At 41.9% G+C, this 17,690-nt stretch overlaps 1 protein-coding gene across 4 annotated transcripts in view; it reads right to left on the bottom strand.

The window, feature by feature from the left end:
• Positions 1-4,143: 4,143 nt before the first annotated feature.
• The window catches only part of evi5b (ecotropic viral integration site 5b), a 58,595-nt gene continuing 45,048 nt past the window's right edge, over positions 4,144-17,690 (bottom strand). For 3 of the 4 annotated variants that reach the window (XM_080735301.1, XM_080735303.1, XM_080735302.1), the window contains 2 exons: positions 10,416-10,511; positions 4,144-6,562 (listed from right to left, as the gene is read on the bottom strand). In XM_080735301.1, the coding sequence (XP_080591427.1) occupies positions 6,284-6,562; positions 10,416-10,511 (375 nt within the window). In that variant the 3' untranslated portion in view covers positions 4,144-6,283. The remainder of the gene's footprint in view (positions 6,563-10,415; positions 10,512-17,690) is intronic. The other variant, XR_013962440.1, reaches the window with a different exon arrangement.

Here is a 17,690-nt window from a genome sequence, read left to right as displayed (position 1 = left end):
GACCACCGCCTCTAGCTGGTCATTGGTCCCTCTGCAGTCCACGCCAGTCGCATGCAGGTCCCTTCAGAATCACAATCACACACCCAGGGGCGTCACAAGGGGGAGGAAAGTGGGACTGAGTTACCAGGGCCCAAAGGTGGAGGGGCCCTATAGTAACTTTAACTATTGAAAAATAGCAGATATACAAGCTCGGTGCCGCGCTGCGAGCTTGTAGATCTGCTATTTTTGAAAAGTCGTGAAAATGTGTGCAAATCCTTGAATATATGTATTTTTTAAGTGAGCATTTGTAACTCAAATTTTGCTTCCGGGGAGGGGTCCCTGGAACTAAATATTTTGAGATGGGGGTCTAGCTGTGGCCAAATACATATCATATTGGGGGTCCTTCACATGAAAACGTTTGAGCACCACTGACATATAGAAACATAAGTTTCTTGCACACATTTTCACGATTTTTCAAAAATAGCAGATCTCGCAGCGCGGCACCTATATCTGCTATTTTTCAATAGTTAACATTCATGGGGGGCCCGCAGTGAATCCTTGTACCCAGGGCCCAGAATTTGGTGTGACGCCCCTGGGCGTCACACCATAGGCCTAGCATCACCATGTCCCCAGGGGCCGGGACTTGAAGCCCGTGGCAATCAGGATAAGAGATAGCAGGGCAGGCTACACGCTTTATCAATGCGTTACTCAATCTGGATGCGTGAGGGAGGGAGGGAGGGGGAGGCAAACAGCAGGGTGCCGCCCGGGCCGGGGCCCATCAGTCTGTCTGACATGCGAGAGAGACACTGCGCTGTTGCTCTAACTTCTATATCAGTGTTTCTCAAACTTTCACATTTCAAGGTCTCCCCTCCCCTTGACGGGTTCATTTGGTTCCGTTTGTAGCCTACACGGTCAGAGTTACAGACTTCTAAATGTCTAAATGGACCCATACAACCAAAGGAACCCACAGAGTCCATCATGCATGGAATCCACTTTGAGAAACACTGCTCTATATGAATTTCAACTCAAGCAGTATAATTCTGGACACATATAGATCAGGATGAGAACGTTATTCAAGCCTGTCAGGCTGGTGAATGCTCTGTGAATCCATCGAGGCTATATTAGCCCTATAAGTCTTTTGATCTATATTATGGCCAGCCCGTGACAGACACTCTCCGTGTGCACGTTTCGTATTTCTACGTGGTATTATGTTGAGGAGAAGGAAGGCCTCGGCTCGAACAGAACAGAGGCAACCTGTTTTCCATTCGCTCAGGAGGACGCTGATTACCTGGTGTAACAATAGGACAGCGTGCAGTGCACAAACCACTGTGGTTGGAACTTGCAATCTGTACTTATACGCATTACGCACTGATGACTTCGCCTTGATGTCATTGTTTTAAATCAGTGGTTTTCAACCAGTGGTCCGGGGACCACCAGTGGTCCCCTGAGGGGGTTCCAGGTGGTCCCCAGCTCTATCTACGATGGAGAGTTGGTAACCAAATCGACCCTTATTAGATCTTTAACTATTGAGAGCGTAAAATGAAACCAAATGGACCCTTACGGGCCCATTTGGTTTCATTTTACGCTCTCAAGAGTTGAATTATTGATAAATATCTGAATTAGGCCCACTTAATTTTCAAGAAGTATATACACAATTAGAATAATGTAGAAGAATTGGTTAAATCTTATCGAATTAACGATAACAAATGTTCGAGTCTTGGGTCTCTAATCAAATGGTGGTCCGTGGCTCAAATATCGAATAAATAATGGACCTCGACATGAAAAGGGTTGAAATCCACTGCCCATTTATAAATGGCCTGAAAATAAGTTGTTTTAGGCGAGCGACACGGTCGTACGACGAAGTGTGAATCAGGGTACGGATGCAGCATATTGACAGAAAGTGCTTATATGGTCAGAAGCAGAAGCAGGCCTATATATATATCTTCCTATGAACAGTGGTGTAAAGTACTAAGTAGGATTTACTCTGTACTAGTAGGCCTACAATTTTGAGGTAAGCCTACTTTTACTTGTAGCCTATATATACACTCCACTACAATTATTTGAAAACCCATTAGTTAGGCTACTCTGTAAATTTTGATTATTAATTATTACAAAACATACATTAACCACTTCAGTCCTGCATTCGGCCATTTGAAAATAGCAGATCTACAAAGCACACAATGCATAGCATTTTGAAAATGTTAAATGTGACATAATATTCTGCAGAATGAGTAGGCTAGGCTATTTTACTTTTGGTACTTTAATTTTTAAGCCAATAATAGCCTATTTGTACTCTTACTCAAGCGCATTTTGAATTATGGACTTCTATAGGCCTACTTGTAACAGACTATTTCTACATTGCAGTAGTTTGGGTAGCCGACAGGAAATCAAAGCTTCATATGTCCCGTGTTGATTAGCCTGCGCGACACACACGCACACACACACACACACACACACACACACACACACACACACACACACACACACACACACACACACACACACACACACACACACACACACACACACACACACACACAGCACTGTCATCAGCATCCTGTCAACATGCTGTATGCTTAAGATATGACACTCATACCGATAAAACTAAGGTCAGACATGCTGCAGACCATCATCCAATATTGCCACAAAGTAGTTTTTCAGGAGCTTAATTTTTAACATTGTGTCTTTAAGGTGCTGCAAGTGATTTCCCCCCTTCTTTTTGTTGTTAAAATAAATATTACATTATAGCTCTACAGGCCTATTGTTATAGACCATATGTTTTGTTCAGACAGGAGTCTCCCCAGCCATGTATCCAGCTGTTTAGTTGCATACATATAGCCTGGAGGATAGGCTAACATTTTATTCAATTTAGGAGAGAACTCTATAGGGCAGGCTGCAGCAGGATAAGCCAACATAAACACGTTAATTTGGAAGTGATGAATAAAGAAAAACACAAGCAGACCACCAAATTGGAACTGGAACACACAAAAATAAATGATAGTCTTTTGATCTTTGTAGGGTTCTTCTTTCCCCCATTTGATAGACTATAGGCTTCTTCTTCTTCTTTCGTGTATCATCGTCCTTGATGATTGGTTTGGCGACATTTTATTTCACAAGATTTCTTGTTACTTAGACGACCTATTCCCGACCTGAAAATGTATTTTCTGTGTATTATTCTAACAGAGGGAGGAGACCCGTTCCTGAACGAGCACTCTACAATATCGGACAATACAGCCTAGTGCTTTAACTTTTTTGTTTTAACAGAAATGGATTGCCTAACTTTACATGATCTTTAACATGTCCTAGTCCCATATAGGCTATACGTCTATGTTCAAATGAAAGAAGAATGGCCTATATATCTCGTTTGCCTAAGTTATTTCCCAATGGTCCCCAAGTTTACTCGTAGGCCTAATTGGCGAATCCACTTATAGGCCAGTAGTTAATTGTGCAATTGGAGCCCCTGCAGTAGCTGCCAACAATGAAACGAGAAAAAAAGTAGTATACTATTTAGATTTTCTATAAGCATAGGCCTACACTGATGGCAAACCCAGAATTGACAAGCAAGAATGATTAAGTAGCTTAATAACTTTAAAAAATAAATAATTGTAAATTGACCAAAGCCTATACCACATCTACATTTAGCTGATCGTATGAGATCTGAACTGATAGCATGTAAGCTAGAAAGGTAGGTCTAAGCAGCCAATTAAAGCAAAACGCCTCCATACCTACATCAATGTAATTACTGAGCGCTCTCTCTCTCGCATAGCAATATATAATCACAGGCGACATCATATAAGCGCCATTAGCCTTCTATGAAACATAAATGTAGCCGTTTATCGGCAGGTGTATGGTATTAAAACAAACCTGCTTTAATCCTTCAAACTGCCCGAAGTCCACTGCCGACTCATGATGAAACACCCCACATAACAACCACATGGGACTCTCATAGTGCATCTCCAGAAGCCACTTCCTGAGCACAATCTGAATAACAATCATTTGTTGAGGAAGAGGGTGTTAACAAAGTCCCCAGACACACTTAGCTGCCATTTAATACATGGTTCATTATTCCAGCCTGGGTCATGACTAGTTCAAATATTGCAAAAAGACAAGACCAAAGTAAAAAGTTTATCAAACTGTTTATTGTGAACTCATCACACAGGTCAATGTCAACATGTTTTTGTTTTTGCTTTGTTTATTCTAAACGAGTGTGGTTGACTGTCATAGTGTTAACGGTATGCAACATGCGTCCATAAACTGCACTGCAGACTCAAAGTGCTATAAAGTGTTTCTTTCAAACAGCGTTGTCGGCAGGGAGGGGGTGTATGTGGGTGTCCTTATCACGAGCCCCAAATGAAGATGACAGCGTAGACTTCAATGTGACAAGCCAGTGGCGTAAACACAACCACCGCCATCTTCACTCAGGGGCGTCACAAGGGGTAGGAAAGTGGGACTGAGTTACCAGGGCCCAAGGTGGAGGGGCCCTAATAACTTTATCTATTGAAAAATAGCAGATATACAAGCTCACAGCGCGGCACCGAGTGCCGCGCTGCGAGCTTGTAGATCTGCTATTTTTGAAAAGTCGTGAAAAGGTGCGCAAATCTTTGAATATATGTATTTTTAAAGTGAACATTTGTAACTCAAATTTTGCTTCTGGGGGGTCCCTGGAACTAAATATTTTGAGATGGGGGTTCCTTCACATGAAAAAGTTTGAGCATCACTGACATGGAAACATGGGTTTCTTGGCACACATTTTCACAATTTTTCAAAAATAGCAGATCTACAAGCTCGCAGCGCCGCGCTGTGAGCTTGTATATCTGCTATTTTTCAATAGTTGACATTCATGGGGGGCCCGCAGTGAATCCTTGTACCCGGGGCCCAGAATTTGGTGTGACGCCCCTGTCTTCACTTACAAGAATTGGCTTAGTGTTTGTTCAGGTCATTCAGAGAAAATCACTGATGGTCTGCTGGACCCCTGTCCTCCCATTTGAAATGGAGTGGGACTGGCTTGTGGCTGACAGCCTGCTTTGGTAACACTTGATGTTCAATTCATCGTTATTTGAAGGGCACATTTTCTACTGGATTGCTTACAAGTGTCCTGTTAGACTGTTTATTTCCCAGTAAATGTTCCCACAGACCTTCACACATTTCTGTGCAAATTCAACACACCACCAAACAGTGGAGATGATAAGTCTGCTAACCTGACTTGAAACAGAATTATAATTCTTTTTAAAGGTACGACTAAGAAATCTCATAATAGCCACAGTATGTAGAAATCAGTCCCTGTAAACTGAATGGACAGTTCATTTTAACTAGTAGGCTATCACACTCTTTAAACCGCAAACTGAAAGCTTCAGCTGAAGGGAACCTACGTCTGTTCCACTTTTTATTGGAAAATAAATCTCTGCTGCCCCCAGCCTTTAAAAAGAAACTCACAATCTGCAGATCTGCACCATATTAAACTAATGTCCCTTTCATCTGACTTTTATAATACATTCTACACATTAGATATATGCAATAATAATTCTTTAGATACATATTTTCAAGTTCAAATGGAATTGGAAAAAAACAACAAAACACATTTACATATATACATGGATGCAAAATTCACTTTGACCTCATGTTCCACCAGCGCGGTAGAAGGCATGCGATACTGGCTAAGGCCGACCGTCACCACCATCTCAAGTCAGTAGCTTGATACCAGTTCCTTTGATGCTGGGCTCTCCAACATGCTCATCACAACTACATCATGAGTGGCACGCGCACACACACACACTCATTATTTATTTCTGTGTCATGACGGTCGATTAGTAGTAACGGTGTCTTGGATGTCGTCTTAAAAAAAGTGATTGAATGAAGTGTCATAAAGCATTATTGCACAGTCTCTTTCTCTGTGTTGTACCTAGCTGAAGCCCTCCCCCCTTTTCCCCCCCTCCATGGTAATCTGGCTGCAGGAGTCAGATTAGTTGCAGTCTAAATCAAATTCTTCTCTGCAGGAGCCCATGGTGACGCACAGGCAGTGGTGATCAGGTAGGTGTCTAACATCCCAGAGAATAATAATAATAACAATAACAACAATAATAATAAAAATCAAGGACACCAAAAGCAAACAGACGGGAAAAAGACAATCCATATGTGATTCTGGTGATATGAAATGGCAATGCATTCCGCTACAAAAATGCGACATTGTAGAAGACCTTGAATTCTCCCGTAGAAGGGCTACCATGAGCCACCAGCATCCCCCCCCCCCCCCCCCCTAGTGTGAGTGGTATCCTGGGTACAGACTCCGGCCGGCAGCCAGCGGTGGTCACACGGTGGTGGACTTGTGGCTGCCATTGGAGGGTACGGTGAGGCGCAGGGCCTCCCCGTCCTCCTCTCCTTCACTGTCAGTGTCTCCCAGGTTGGGGTGCAGTCGGATGCGGCTGCTGTTGCCATCTCTCATCCGCTGGTGGTGGCCCTGGGTGGGGGTGTCGTCGTCCGAGGAGTGGTACGACTCGTTGTCCGCCACGTAGTGATTGACGATGTGAATGCCGTCAAAGGTGGGCTGGCTGGCCAAGCCCCCCCTCTGTCCTTTTAAGCAGCGAATCTGTGAAGAGGGGGAGGGAGGGGGCATTAGATGCGGAAAGCCTGGCGTCCCTATTTTGGACAGGTCATTATAATAGCTGAACATTAGAAAGAAAACTGTCCAAAATAGTAGATCGCTTTTAGCTTGGCTATTTTATCTATCAATCCATGTCTCTTTTATGCCCATATATGGAGCTCCCTGATGTCATCAGTTAATGCTCATATATGGGCATGTGACAGAGTTATGTCTAAGTCATAGGGGCCTTTTCCACCGGCAAAGAACCGGTTCTGGTTCTTTCTCCCGCCTATGGGATGAACCAGAGGTGAGCTTTTCCACCGAGAACCGGAGTTGGTTAAAAGTTGGTTCCGAACGGGAACCACAAAATACTTGGTTCCTCTGGTTCAATCATGGTTCAATCTGGTGGAAACACAAGCCGGTTCACAAGAACGAACCAAGGTTCCAAGAAAGTTGAACCTGCACTGGTTCTGGAACCGGTTCATTGCCGGTGGAAAAGGCCCCATAGTGACAGGGTTATCTATGAATCATAGGTCTGCCGGTCCGCCTCCCATTAGCTCATTTTAATATAGGATGATGACATGCCCAATATAGGGACAGCAGGTGGAATGTGGTTAAACTGGAGGGGAAAAGGTAGGGATAATAAATCAGCTGCACTTCTGAATTAGAATTACTGAGACAAAACATGCACACTCTGCTACAAACACCACCATATGGTCTAATGTGGGCTGAGTGATCAGTGATGATGGAGTATCACTGTCATAGATGAGCAGGGATGAGTTTCACTAACATGCAGACAGCAAATCAGTCCAAAAAGAAATGGGGATGACACACATTTGGTCATTTAAAGCCTGATTTAAACTTAGTTGCATTTGGTGCACTGAAAATAGATAAATACAAGATATACAAGCTGTGACAAGTTGTGAGCTTGTAAATTGTCCATTTTCGGTGTGTGACATGATGAGCAACCAAGTATAAATCGGTCTTAATTGTGCCTTAAAAAAGCAACTTTTGCCATTTGTAACTGGATGTTGGGCTGCAGAGCCTGTGGAATGGAGACAGAGCATTCAAAATAGGTTCTGGATAGAAACACTGTGGGTTACAGCCAGGTACATCCCCGGCAAGCTACAACTCACCTGCATCAGCCTGCCATGCAAAGACAGACATGTAGGAGGAGGAAACGCATTCCAGATTACACAGGCATACTGGAACATCACACTTGCCTACATCTTTCTAAACTTGGCCTGTTGTTACTTCCTGTGTTAGAATGACAAAGACTTGACTCATATATAATAGCCTATCTTGTGATGTAATGTACTTGAGGGCTGATTCCTTTTTTCATAATTTCTTATTTCTGTATTTCAAGGTCCTTTTTGTGTTTCATACAAATGGTCATTTATGCTATAATGTGTGATGGAACGATCTGTGTGCAAAATATCCGCTCACCATTTCCCGCCAACTGACTCACGACCGGGTTTAGCTTTAAGTTGTGGGGGGTTTGTAGTGGACGTAATTTATACAACTGCTCTGATCTGCTCACCATTTCGTGCTAACTGACTTCATGTTGTGGGAGGTTTGTAGCGAACGGTCATTTTTGCAACCGTTCCGCTGCTCTCACCACAAACACTTAAATCAGCATGGCAGGCCCTTCTTCAGCCAGCCGAGGGGGATTAACATCCTGGCTGACTGCACCACACTGCGTCACTGCACCGCCTTGATACGAGGCACAACATGATTTAGTGCTGCACACTCTAAACCACAAGCCTTTTATTGAGAGGGTAGCTTTTCCTTTGGCAGGAGGCGGTAAAATTACAAATATGAACAACACATCCCACCCCCAGAATAATGCATGTAATGAAAGACAAGTTTCTCTGCTATACGGTTTAGAAAGGTGTAGTAGTAACACTTTGGGTCATTTTATCGTCTAACTCAGGCATTTGTGAGAACCCCAGACAGTTTTTTTAAGTTGTTCCATTCAGTATTTAGATTTTCATCCATGCCTTACCCCTAACCTCTTTTCACTGTTTTGAAAAACATTTTAAATAGTTCAACTTGAAATAGCTGATCTACAAGCTCACAACGTGTCAATGTAGATTGACATTTTGAAGTATTTTAAAATGTTTTTCAAAATAATACAAAAGGGCAAAAAGGTTTAGGGATAAGGGGCAAGGCATGGATGAAAACCGGGCCCTTGGTATTCCTTTTATCAGACAAGTCCCTTCCTATACAAACCCATTGTAACTTCAAACTCCATTTTAACCAGGCTGGATTCATCGAAAACACCGTCCTTGCTTCTGGTGATTCATAGTGCCCTCTTAATACGTATACCATGTTTTTTTTTTATTACTTTTTTCATTTATTTAAATACATTTTGTTATTGTATTTAATTGTTTTAATTTTCCAAAAACAATGTTAAAAGTAACCGAAAAAGTAACTGAAAAATGATGATAATAATGTTCATTGTTACATCCTATATAGTACACAAGAATACAAGTATTGGTTTTGGTTCCTAAACATTGTAGCAGCAATAACAGCAATTAAGAATTATACTTATATCAGGTCCAATCTTTGACATGATATTACTTTGACAGAAAATATATACTGCATGTACACAATCATACCAATACGATTCTGTTCTACCTGGGTATAGTGCCTTAAAGCGGCCCTCGTAAACAGAGTATTGGGTTGGGTGACTGTGAATGCACTAAAGAGGGGTGTGCGCTGCATACTCCGCGCAGGAAGTCGATGGGCGTAGTTAACACTTCAACAAATCTATTATGTTGTCCTCAAAGTAACCTAAAATCTGAACAAATTGTGAAGAATTCTGATAACAAAAAAATCTGCATACTGTACTTGTGTCACAATGTTGTTTTTGACATGATTTGATTTAGTTTTAGTCAGTCTTTTGAATACAATGTCATTTAATTTTAGTCATAATTTAGTCACTTGAAAAGCTTTAGTTTTAGTCTAATTTTAGTTGACTAAATATCATACGTTTTTAGGCGACTAAATCTACAGTTGATTTAGTCAACTGAAATGTATTTTGGCAGGCATTGATGGCATCGTAATTACTGATTTTACACTTGGTTGTGTGCTGAAAATAGATCTACAAGCTCACAACGCGTCGTGCTGCTGTTGCGAGCTTGTAGATCGTCTATTTTCAGCACGCAACACCTGAGAGCAACCACACATAAAATGACTCTCTTCTCCACTAGTCCCATTTTAGTCTAGTTTCTATTTTGCTGACGAAATTGTCAATATATTTAGTCTTAATTTTAGTCATCACAGCTTAGTTTTTATTTAGTTTGACAAAAAAAAATCGTCATAGTTTTAGTTGACGAAATCAACACAGTTGTGTCAGTAGGCCTACTGATGCCTGATAGGTTCAAGTTGCACACAGTGGTTCTGTAGGAATACCAGAAAACCCGCCCTAAAACAAACTCGCCCCAAACTCGTTTCCCAACGTGTCTGTGGCCTTAAGCTAGATGCAGATTAGACTAAAATCAAATCTGTGCTTCTGGGGGTCCCTGGAACAAAAAAAGTTTGTGATAGGAGTCCATCCGGGGAACAAAATATTTTGAGATGGGGGTCCACGGGTCCATAACCACTGATTGTTATTAAAAAAAATTATGTTGCCATCAGTGTTTCTCAAACTTTGTCATGTGAAGGACCCCCAGAATGATATGTATTTGGCCACGGACCCCCATCACAAAATATTTTGTTCCAGGGACCCCCAGAAGCAAATATTTGATTTTAGTCTATTCTGCATCTAGCTTAAGGCCACAGATCCGTTGGGAAACGAGTTTGGGGCGAGTTTGTTTTAGGACGGGTTTTCCGGTTACCGTTCTGTAGGACTCACCTCATGTTTGAGTTCTCCTATCTGGTCCTTCAGGTCACGGATGTACTGGCTTGAGTCTGTGCGGTTCAGTTGACCTTGGACCTTCCCTTCTTCTTTCTATGTAAATGAACAAAAACAAACATACCAAATGTCTTTATGTCTCACTACTAGTCTCTCAAAGGTTCTATATCAGGGTTCCCCAATTAGTTTTCCCCAATGGCCAAATCATGTCTAGGGTACCAAGCCGAGGGCCACAACAATACGGGGGGCGACGGCGGCGTTCCCGCTACTCCAGCGACAGTTCAGATATCGTCGTTGTCGGGTGAAAATCTTGTATGTCCAAAACCGTTCATTTTGAATTTATAATTTTTTAAACTAGTGAAAACAGCCGATCTACAAGCACACAACGCCTCGCGGTGCGAGGCGTTGTGTGCTTGTAGATCGGCTGTTTTCACTACTTTTGTGCAACAGCCTTGTATGATTTGCGAAAGAACGTACAAATTTGGAGATACGAGATTTCCAGCCGACAACGACGATATACTAGTGTTGTTGCTGCTCTTATACCACCATTATTACTGGGGTTGGTGTGGGCCAGACAGTAGCCCCCCGCGGGCCGCAAATGGCCTGCGAGCCGCCAATTGGGGAACCCTGCTCTACATAAACAAATGGCAGGTGGATTGGATAGCTCAAATGGTGACAATGCTGGCCATAAGCAGAGAGATTGAGCGTTTCTTTGTTCATTTTGGATACTTGAAACTGTCGAGACTAAAGCGACACGACCGAGGATTAGATATACAAATACCTGAGGACACACAACTGTAGAAAGGCCAAACACTTTTGCCCAAGCATAAAGACTGTATTTAATTTGGAGTGTTGTGGGCTTTCTGCTCTGTTGCAGTCTCTTTCTCTACCCATGCCCAAAAGAAAACTACAACTTGTAGTGGAAAGAAAACAAATATAATAAAGATGGTAAAAGGGTGGATCACAGTGCACACAGTATCATCACAAACTGCCCAATACTGTACATAAATATGTCTGCAGACTACAGTTCCAGCTGTCGGGGGGAAACCTGGCATAACATTTTTTTGCCATTTGTGCTTGATTTCCTCTAGGGGCCCTGGGGATGAAGCTCGTAGCGACATTCAACAGCCAAAAAAAGAAAAAGAAAAACTGCCGGTGTGATGTTTACCTTCTTCAGCAAAGACATCTGCAGCTATAGGAGACAAACAGTTTATTTCAGACCTCAAAAATCACACCCATGAAGCCACCAGTTGACACAGCGGGCCCAGTGAGTGAGCGGGCAAACCACAGGCAACAGCTTGGAAGACGGAGAAAAAAAAGGGAAGCTGTACGCACACTATGCAGGGGTGGGGTATCTAGGGCAGGGAGGTGAGATTGTCACCTCTGCCTGGTAGCCAACACCCGAAATATAGACGGTGGTGGGGGGAGGTTGATTCCTGTGAGGTCCTGATAGTGTTCTTTTTTTTTCTACCTTTTTTTTGTTGGACCAATCTAAGCGGGTGATGTTATTCCAAGAATCTGTGTTGTTTTTGAGGTTTCCTCCCCCTGAAAGCACAGTTAACGATAAGGGGCAAGGCAGTTAATGAAACTTCCTTGTGCTCAAGCTGCATGAATCACCAGGTGTCAAACTGTGGCCAGGGATGCCAAACGTCTGAAAATTAATGTCTTCCTCGCCCCCAGTACCCCCAAATCTGTTGTCTTGCATTCAATTCAATTCAGAGTAATGAATGACAAGTCGTCGTTGTGAGTTGAGCTGTTGAACCTCTGGTAAAGTAACATTTCAACTGAGACAAACTCTGTGAGCATCACATTAAAGAAATCACGGCCAATAACAGGAACAATATTTGGCTGTGATGGCGGAGCTCAGCTTAGGATAAATGTCTTGCATTTAGTGCAGAGGTTCCAAACGTTTTTTTTTTTTTTTTTTTTTTGTCTCAGGGCACTCCATAAATATTTTTTTAAATCCGAGGCACCCCTCCATTATAATTTTTACTCCCAGCAGCTTATATTTATAGCATATCGTCGTTGTCGGGTGGAAACCTTGTATGTCCTTTTTTTATCATCTAAAAAATTGACTAAACTAGTGAAAACAGCAGCTCTACAAGCACACAACGCCTCACATCGCGAGGCGTTGTGTGCTTGTAGATCGGCTGTTTTCACTAGTTTTGTGCGACGGTCTTGTAATGATGAAGCAGGGCTTTGCTTTACCAAAAGACGTACACATTTGAAACTTGGAAATACGAGGTTTCTGCCCGACAGTGACGCTATTTTAGTGATTATGTTGCGAGGAAAAGGTTGAGATAATAGCCATTTTGGTTAGAACTGACTGAAAATAACTTTGTACTTCAAGTTTAAAATAATACTAAATATTTTTGCAAGTGTCCAAATAAATTCCAAATATTATCAAATCATCTCGCGGCACCCCAAGCTTGTACAAGTTCCTGAGATGGTCACTTCAGAGCTTATACTGACAGGAAGACCCGTTACAAAAACGGAGTGCAAACTCCACCCAGCGGACATGTCAATTCCCGCCCAAGGTAAGGGCAAGGGCCCTTAAATGAGTGCACCCTTTGATGGCCATGAGAGTATGACATTTGATTGTTCTCTGATTATAATTACATCTAACGATGCTTCTCCTCCATTCACGTTTGGTGAATGTAGCCTTGGCCAGGAAAATTTGATGTCTTCAGGTGGTAACCATCGATCATAGGTGGTGTTTCGACCCGCAAACCACAACACCCTCCTGATGGCCGGGTCGGCAGTGGTGGCCAAATCACTGCCCATCTCCTCCTCCTGACCAAGGCTAAACTCCCCTCTCCTGCTCTATTTTTTTTCCCAACAAGAGGCTTCTCTGGGGAGGTATTGGGTGGGTCCCTCCTGAGGTCTTGAGGTGACACAGGTGCGTAGAGTTCTCCAGTACTGTGGGGTTATTCCTGCCTGGAGTTCTCCTTCGTCTCACCAACTCACCAACCAAGTTGTGCACTGCACCTGTGACCCCTCTTGCATCTATGGAAATAACAATATGATGTGAACTATGCACAAAAACTAATTTCACCCACCCTTCTTTACTTCTGTAAACTTGTGATGTAACAATAAAGCTGATTCCGAGAGATTGAAACCAGAATCAATTGTTAGCACTATGATGTAATTTTTTGAGTGTTCAGTTGCGATTTGAATCATTTCAATAATGTTTCTTCAAACAGTTACGATAGTTTAATCTTTGTTTCACAAGTGTGTCATTTCTAGGAAACAGCAGAAACGGAACTGTAACTTACAAAATAAACATTTGTATTATTCGTCTTCAAGACCAAAGTCTTCTACTGGACTAGCTAGGATGTTAGCTAGTGCTAGCTATTGTTGAATAAAAGAACTACTAGTAACGTTAACGCATCACTTTAGGTAAGTAAGCAACTGTCTACACTTCTGCCTTAATGCTGGGCAACGGAAGAAACAGTGGTTATCGCTTTAAGACTAAAATCTTTTACATAAATCTCTGAGCATATCATCGAAACCTCAAAGTAAATCAAGCATGTATCCAGCGTATCTATGCATGATAGGAAGTGGTTTGTGATGTAGATGTAGAGATACTGAGCTGTGGTGTTCATATGGGTTACAGACTATATATACACGGCTACTTCTGAGTCTGTTACAGTTAGGACAGCTTAGTTTGAATGTCTTTCATTTTTCAGATATAAGCTGTACAAAAACACACTTTAATGAATACATTTATTGTTTCAAATCACATTGCATTAGCAGATCTACATGCCAACAACGCCTTATGCAGCACCACATTGTCAGCTTGTAGATCGGCTATTTTTGGCATAACTAAGGCTCGGGGCGATCTGATCTCGAGTTCTCAAATTCTGCCCGAACCCGACGGGTTTGGGACGAAAATGTATACCAATTGTAGGGCTGTCACGATTATGACATTTTACTTGACGATTAATTTTCACTCAAATAATTGCGATTAACGATTTAATTGTGTTTTTGTCGTTGACAGTTACATTTCTGTTTGGCTTTTAGGCTTTGAAGTTGCACACGTTAGATATGACACATAACCTAAATATACAAAGAAATTACTGACATATTTGACAACTTTATACTTAAAAAAGAACTTTGATAGTGGAAATAGCCGATCTACAAGCTCACAACAAGCTTGTAGATCTGCTATTTCCACTATTTTTTTTTACTTTAAAAAATATAGCCTATATGAAAATGTTTCAACATGGAAACGATTATGACGATTATGAAACATAATCGCGATTATGTCAAATAATCGCGATTAGACGATTATGTAATAATTGTGACAGCCCTAACAAATTGTCAGGCTGGGCCCCGGCTGCAGAAAATAAAATTATTATTCTGTTCCATCTGTGTGTGTGTTTATTAGTTATGAACAGCAGCCCTGTCAATGTGGTGCTGTGCTGACAGTGACCGCCGGTGATGGTGTTTTTAATGCAGAGGCTGCGTGCAGTCAGCAGAGAAAAGTCTGCTGGCATGGCCCCGGTCGGGCATATGGCTGAGTGGTTAGTGTACCTAGGACTCCGGAGGCCACAGAGGTCGCAGGTACGATTCCCCGCTCCAGCTATCACTGCTCCCCTCCCCCTCGCGCTCCTTGTGGGCAGCACTGGGTTAAGCTGAAAAAGCAGCTGGGTTGGGCTGCAAATATCTGAACTTCCCTCGCGGGAGGAGTAGGTAACTATTATTATTATATTATTATTACATTTTCAGGCCTGTTTAGAACTCTAGACCCGATAGCCGAGTGGTTAGGGTGCACTAATGGGCTCCAATGCCTGACAGTGAGTGAGTCCCCGGTTTGATTCCCTGTCAGACAAAACCCCATGTATCGTTACAGCAACGCATATATACGGTACCCAGAGCACGTTGTGCAGGTACCAAAACCACAAGACCAGTGATTTTGCAATAGCTCAACCAAGAGTTTGGTTTACAGTGAAACAAACTGTTCATGCAGATAGGGAGGATTAAATGAATAAGCAGCACCCACATTTAATGCTGATAATACCACCTCATCGAGTCAAATTAGTAGATACGCTGCATTTGATGCTATCGTAAAACCAAATGAGAGTTCTTTGCACAGATCTGAAAGAGCGTTGAGGGCGGCAGTGGTAGATTTTGGTGTAGCATGTTTTTGCTCCATCACCTTAGTAACAAAACCACAGACCACACTTGCGTGATTGTGTGTGCCTGGGTTGAGGAGGAAGGGGGTTTTGGTTTTTTTCAGTGCTGCTGTGTCTTTTACATATTTTTTAATAGGCTGGGCTTACAGCGGAAAACGTTGCTCTCTGCTCTGTGCATACTGTATATTCGTATGCATGGGGCAGATAGTCATGCATTTAAAAATAGCAATTTACTCAATCTGCTCACAAATGTGCAAATTCATTGCATCCAACAGCAATCATCCTCACTGAAGACATTCTTAGTTGGTTGCCTGATCCTAATAGTGAAGTTCTGCTGATTTCATTTTTTCAAATGTGTCTTCCAGGGTTATCACCCAAGTGAATGATTTATTTATTTCATGTTTAACCATTAAAGCTCTATTTTATACTACAAACCCACAACCTGCTGTTGCATGAGTCAAAATCACTTTGGCAAAAGTTCTCCCCTTGCACTTACCGTAGAAGACCTCCATGTGCAAGTACGTATGACAAATGGGTACAACTATTTGCTAAAGGAAATATTCAAAACGCAAACTACAGGAATGACAAGCTCGAATAAAAGAGAAGCCTTTCGGTTTCGCATATCTAACCTGAAATCACAGATGAAAGGATCATAATTTAATGACATGAAACCAAGGGTCCTTATTCTGTAGCGAGCATTCTGTGGAAATGGCAGACCTACAAGCATTCTGAGTTTGTAGATTGACGCAAATTAGCCGGGGAGCCACTGGGCCAAAATGAGAGAGGACCTGTGATGTCATGACATACTCCAAATTTTTGTTTGTCCTATTAATTTGGTCAATAAGGTACACAGAATGAGAGGCCTGCTCTGCCGGAAATCCTGCGAAAAAAAGATTCCCATTGACTTCACTATACTGGAAAAAAACACACCAAAAAAAGTAGCATGTGAGGGGTCAAACTAAGGGTTCTTCATGATTCTGAATCCATTGCAAGCATTTGTTTTGCATGAAAAACATTCCTTGGGCTAGATTTCAGCCTCTCAAACCTGTGAAAAGTGATGAGTCATCACTTTTCACCGTTATTTTGGTCCGTTTTCTAGCCCAAGGAATGTTTTTCGTGCAAAACAAATGCTTGCAATGGATTCAGAATCATCAAGAATCCCTAGTTTGACCCCTCACATGCTACTTAAAGCATATTTTTTTTGGTGTGTTTCTTTCCTTTATATTGAAGTCGATGGAGTGAATATACAAATGGCCATAACTTTTTTTCGCAGGATTTCCGGCAGAGCAGGCCTCTCATTCTGTGGACCTTGATGACCAAATTAATAGAAAAAACAAAAATTAAAAGTATGTCATGACATCACAGGTAACATCCTATTCTTTGAGCTTTTGGGCCTGTGGCTCCCCGGCTAAATGAAACCAACCCTCTGATCATGGACAGAGCAATGGACAGAGCATACAAGGTGAACAGCATCCAAATACGTAAAGTTAAGTCTTTCAGGAAATGTTCTTCCACGGTGGTTTTCTAGTTTTCTCCCTATCAGCTATGGGTTCAGGAGCAAAGATGAGACATTTACTTTTTGTCAAATTTAATGTTACTTTTAACTTTTCTTTTATAAAGTTCAATATTAAGAGTATGGAACCATTGTTCTTTATACCACCTTATATTATCGCCTAAACAAATTCACACATTTGTGGGTTAACAGACAGTTGACTCATTTCAAGAAAGAGCACGGTCTACCTCTGTGTGTCCAGTGTTAGTCATTGCTGTGGTGATTTTTCCCCACAAATTAATAAATGCTTATTGACACAGATAATATCGGTAACACTGGATGTGCATGCCCATAATAAAATTCAATTACATTTTATAGACAACATTTAGCTTGCTGTCTCCTTTAAATTAACTTTAAAAATTACCGTTGTCAACAAGTAGGCCTACTGTAGGTGTCCTACTCAACATTGCTGGTGTCGTGTAACACTGGCTACTGAGGCAACCCTAATGCTGGGGGTTCTTTTATGTGTAATCCATCAGTGTTGTTTCAGGAATGGTGATGGATCAGGAGTCTTCAGGACCCAGCATGTGTTTTGGTCACCCATATTATGTGTGGCGTTACATTTGCTTAGGGGTAAATAATGGT

The sequence above is a fragment of the Nannobrachium achirus genome (assembly GCF_963921795.1).
Source record: "Nannobrachium achirus genome assembly, chromosome: 1".
NCBI classification, from domain to species: Eukaryota; Metazoa; Chordata; class Actinopteri; order Myctophiformes; family Myctophidae; genus Nannobrachium; species Nannobrachium achirus.
This window is presented reverse-complemented; position numbering and strand designations above follow the sequence as displayed.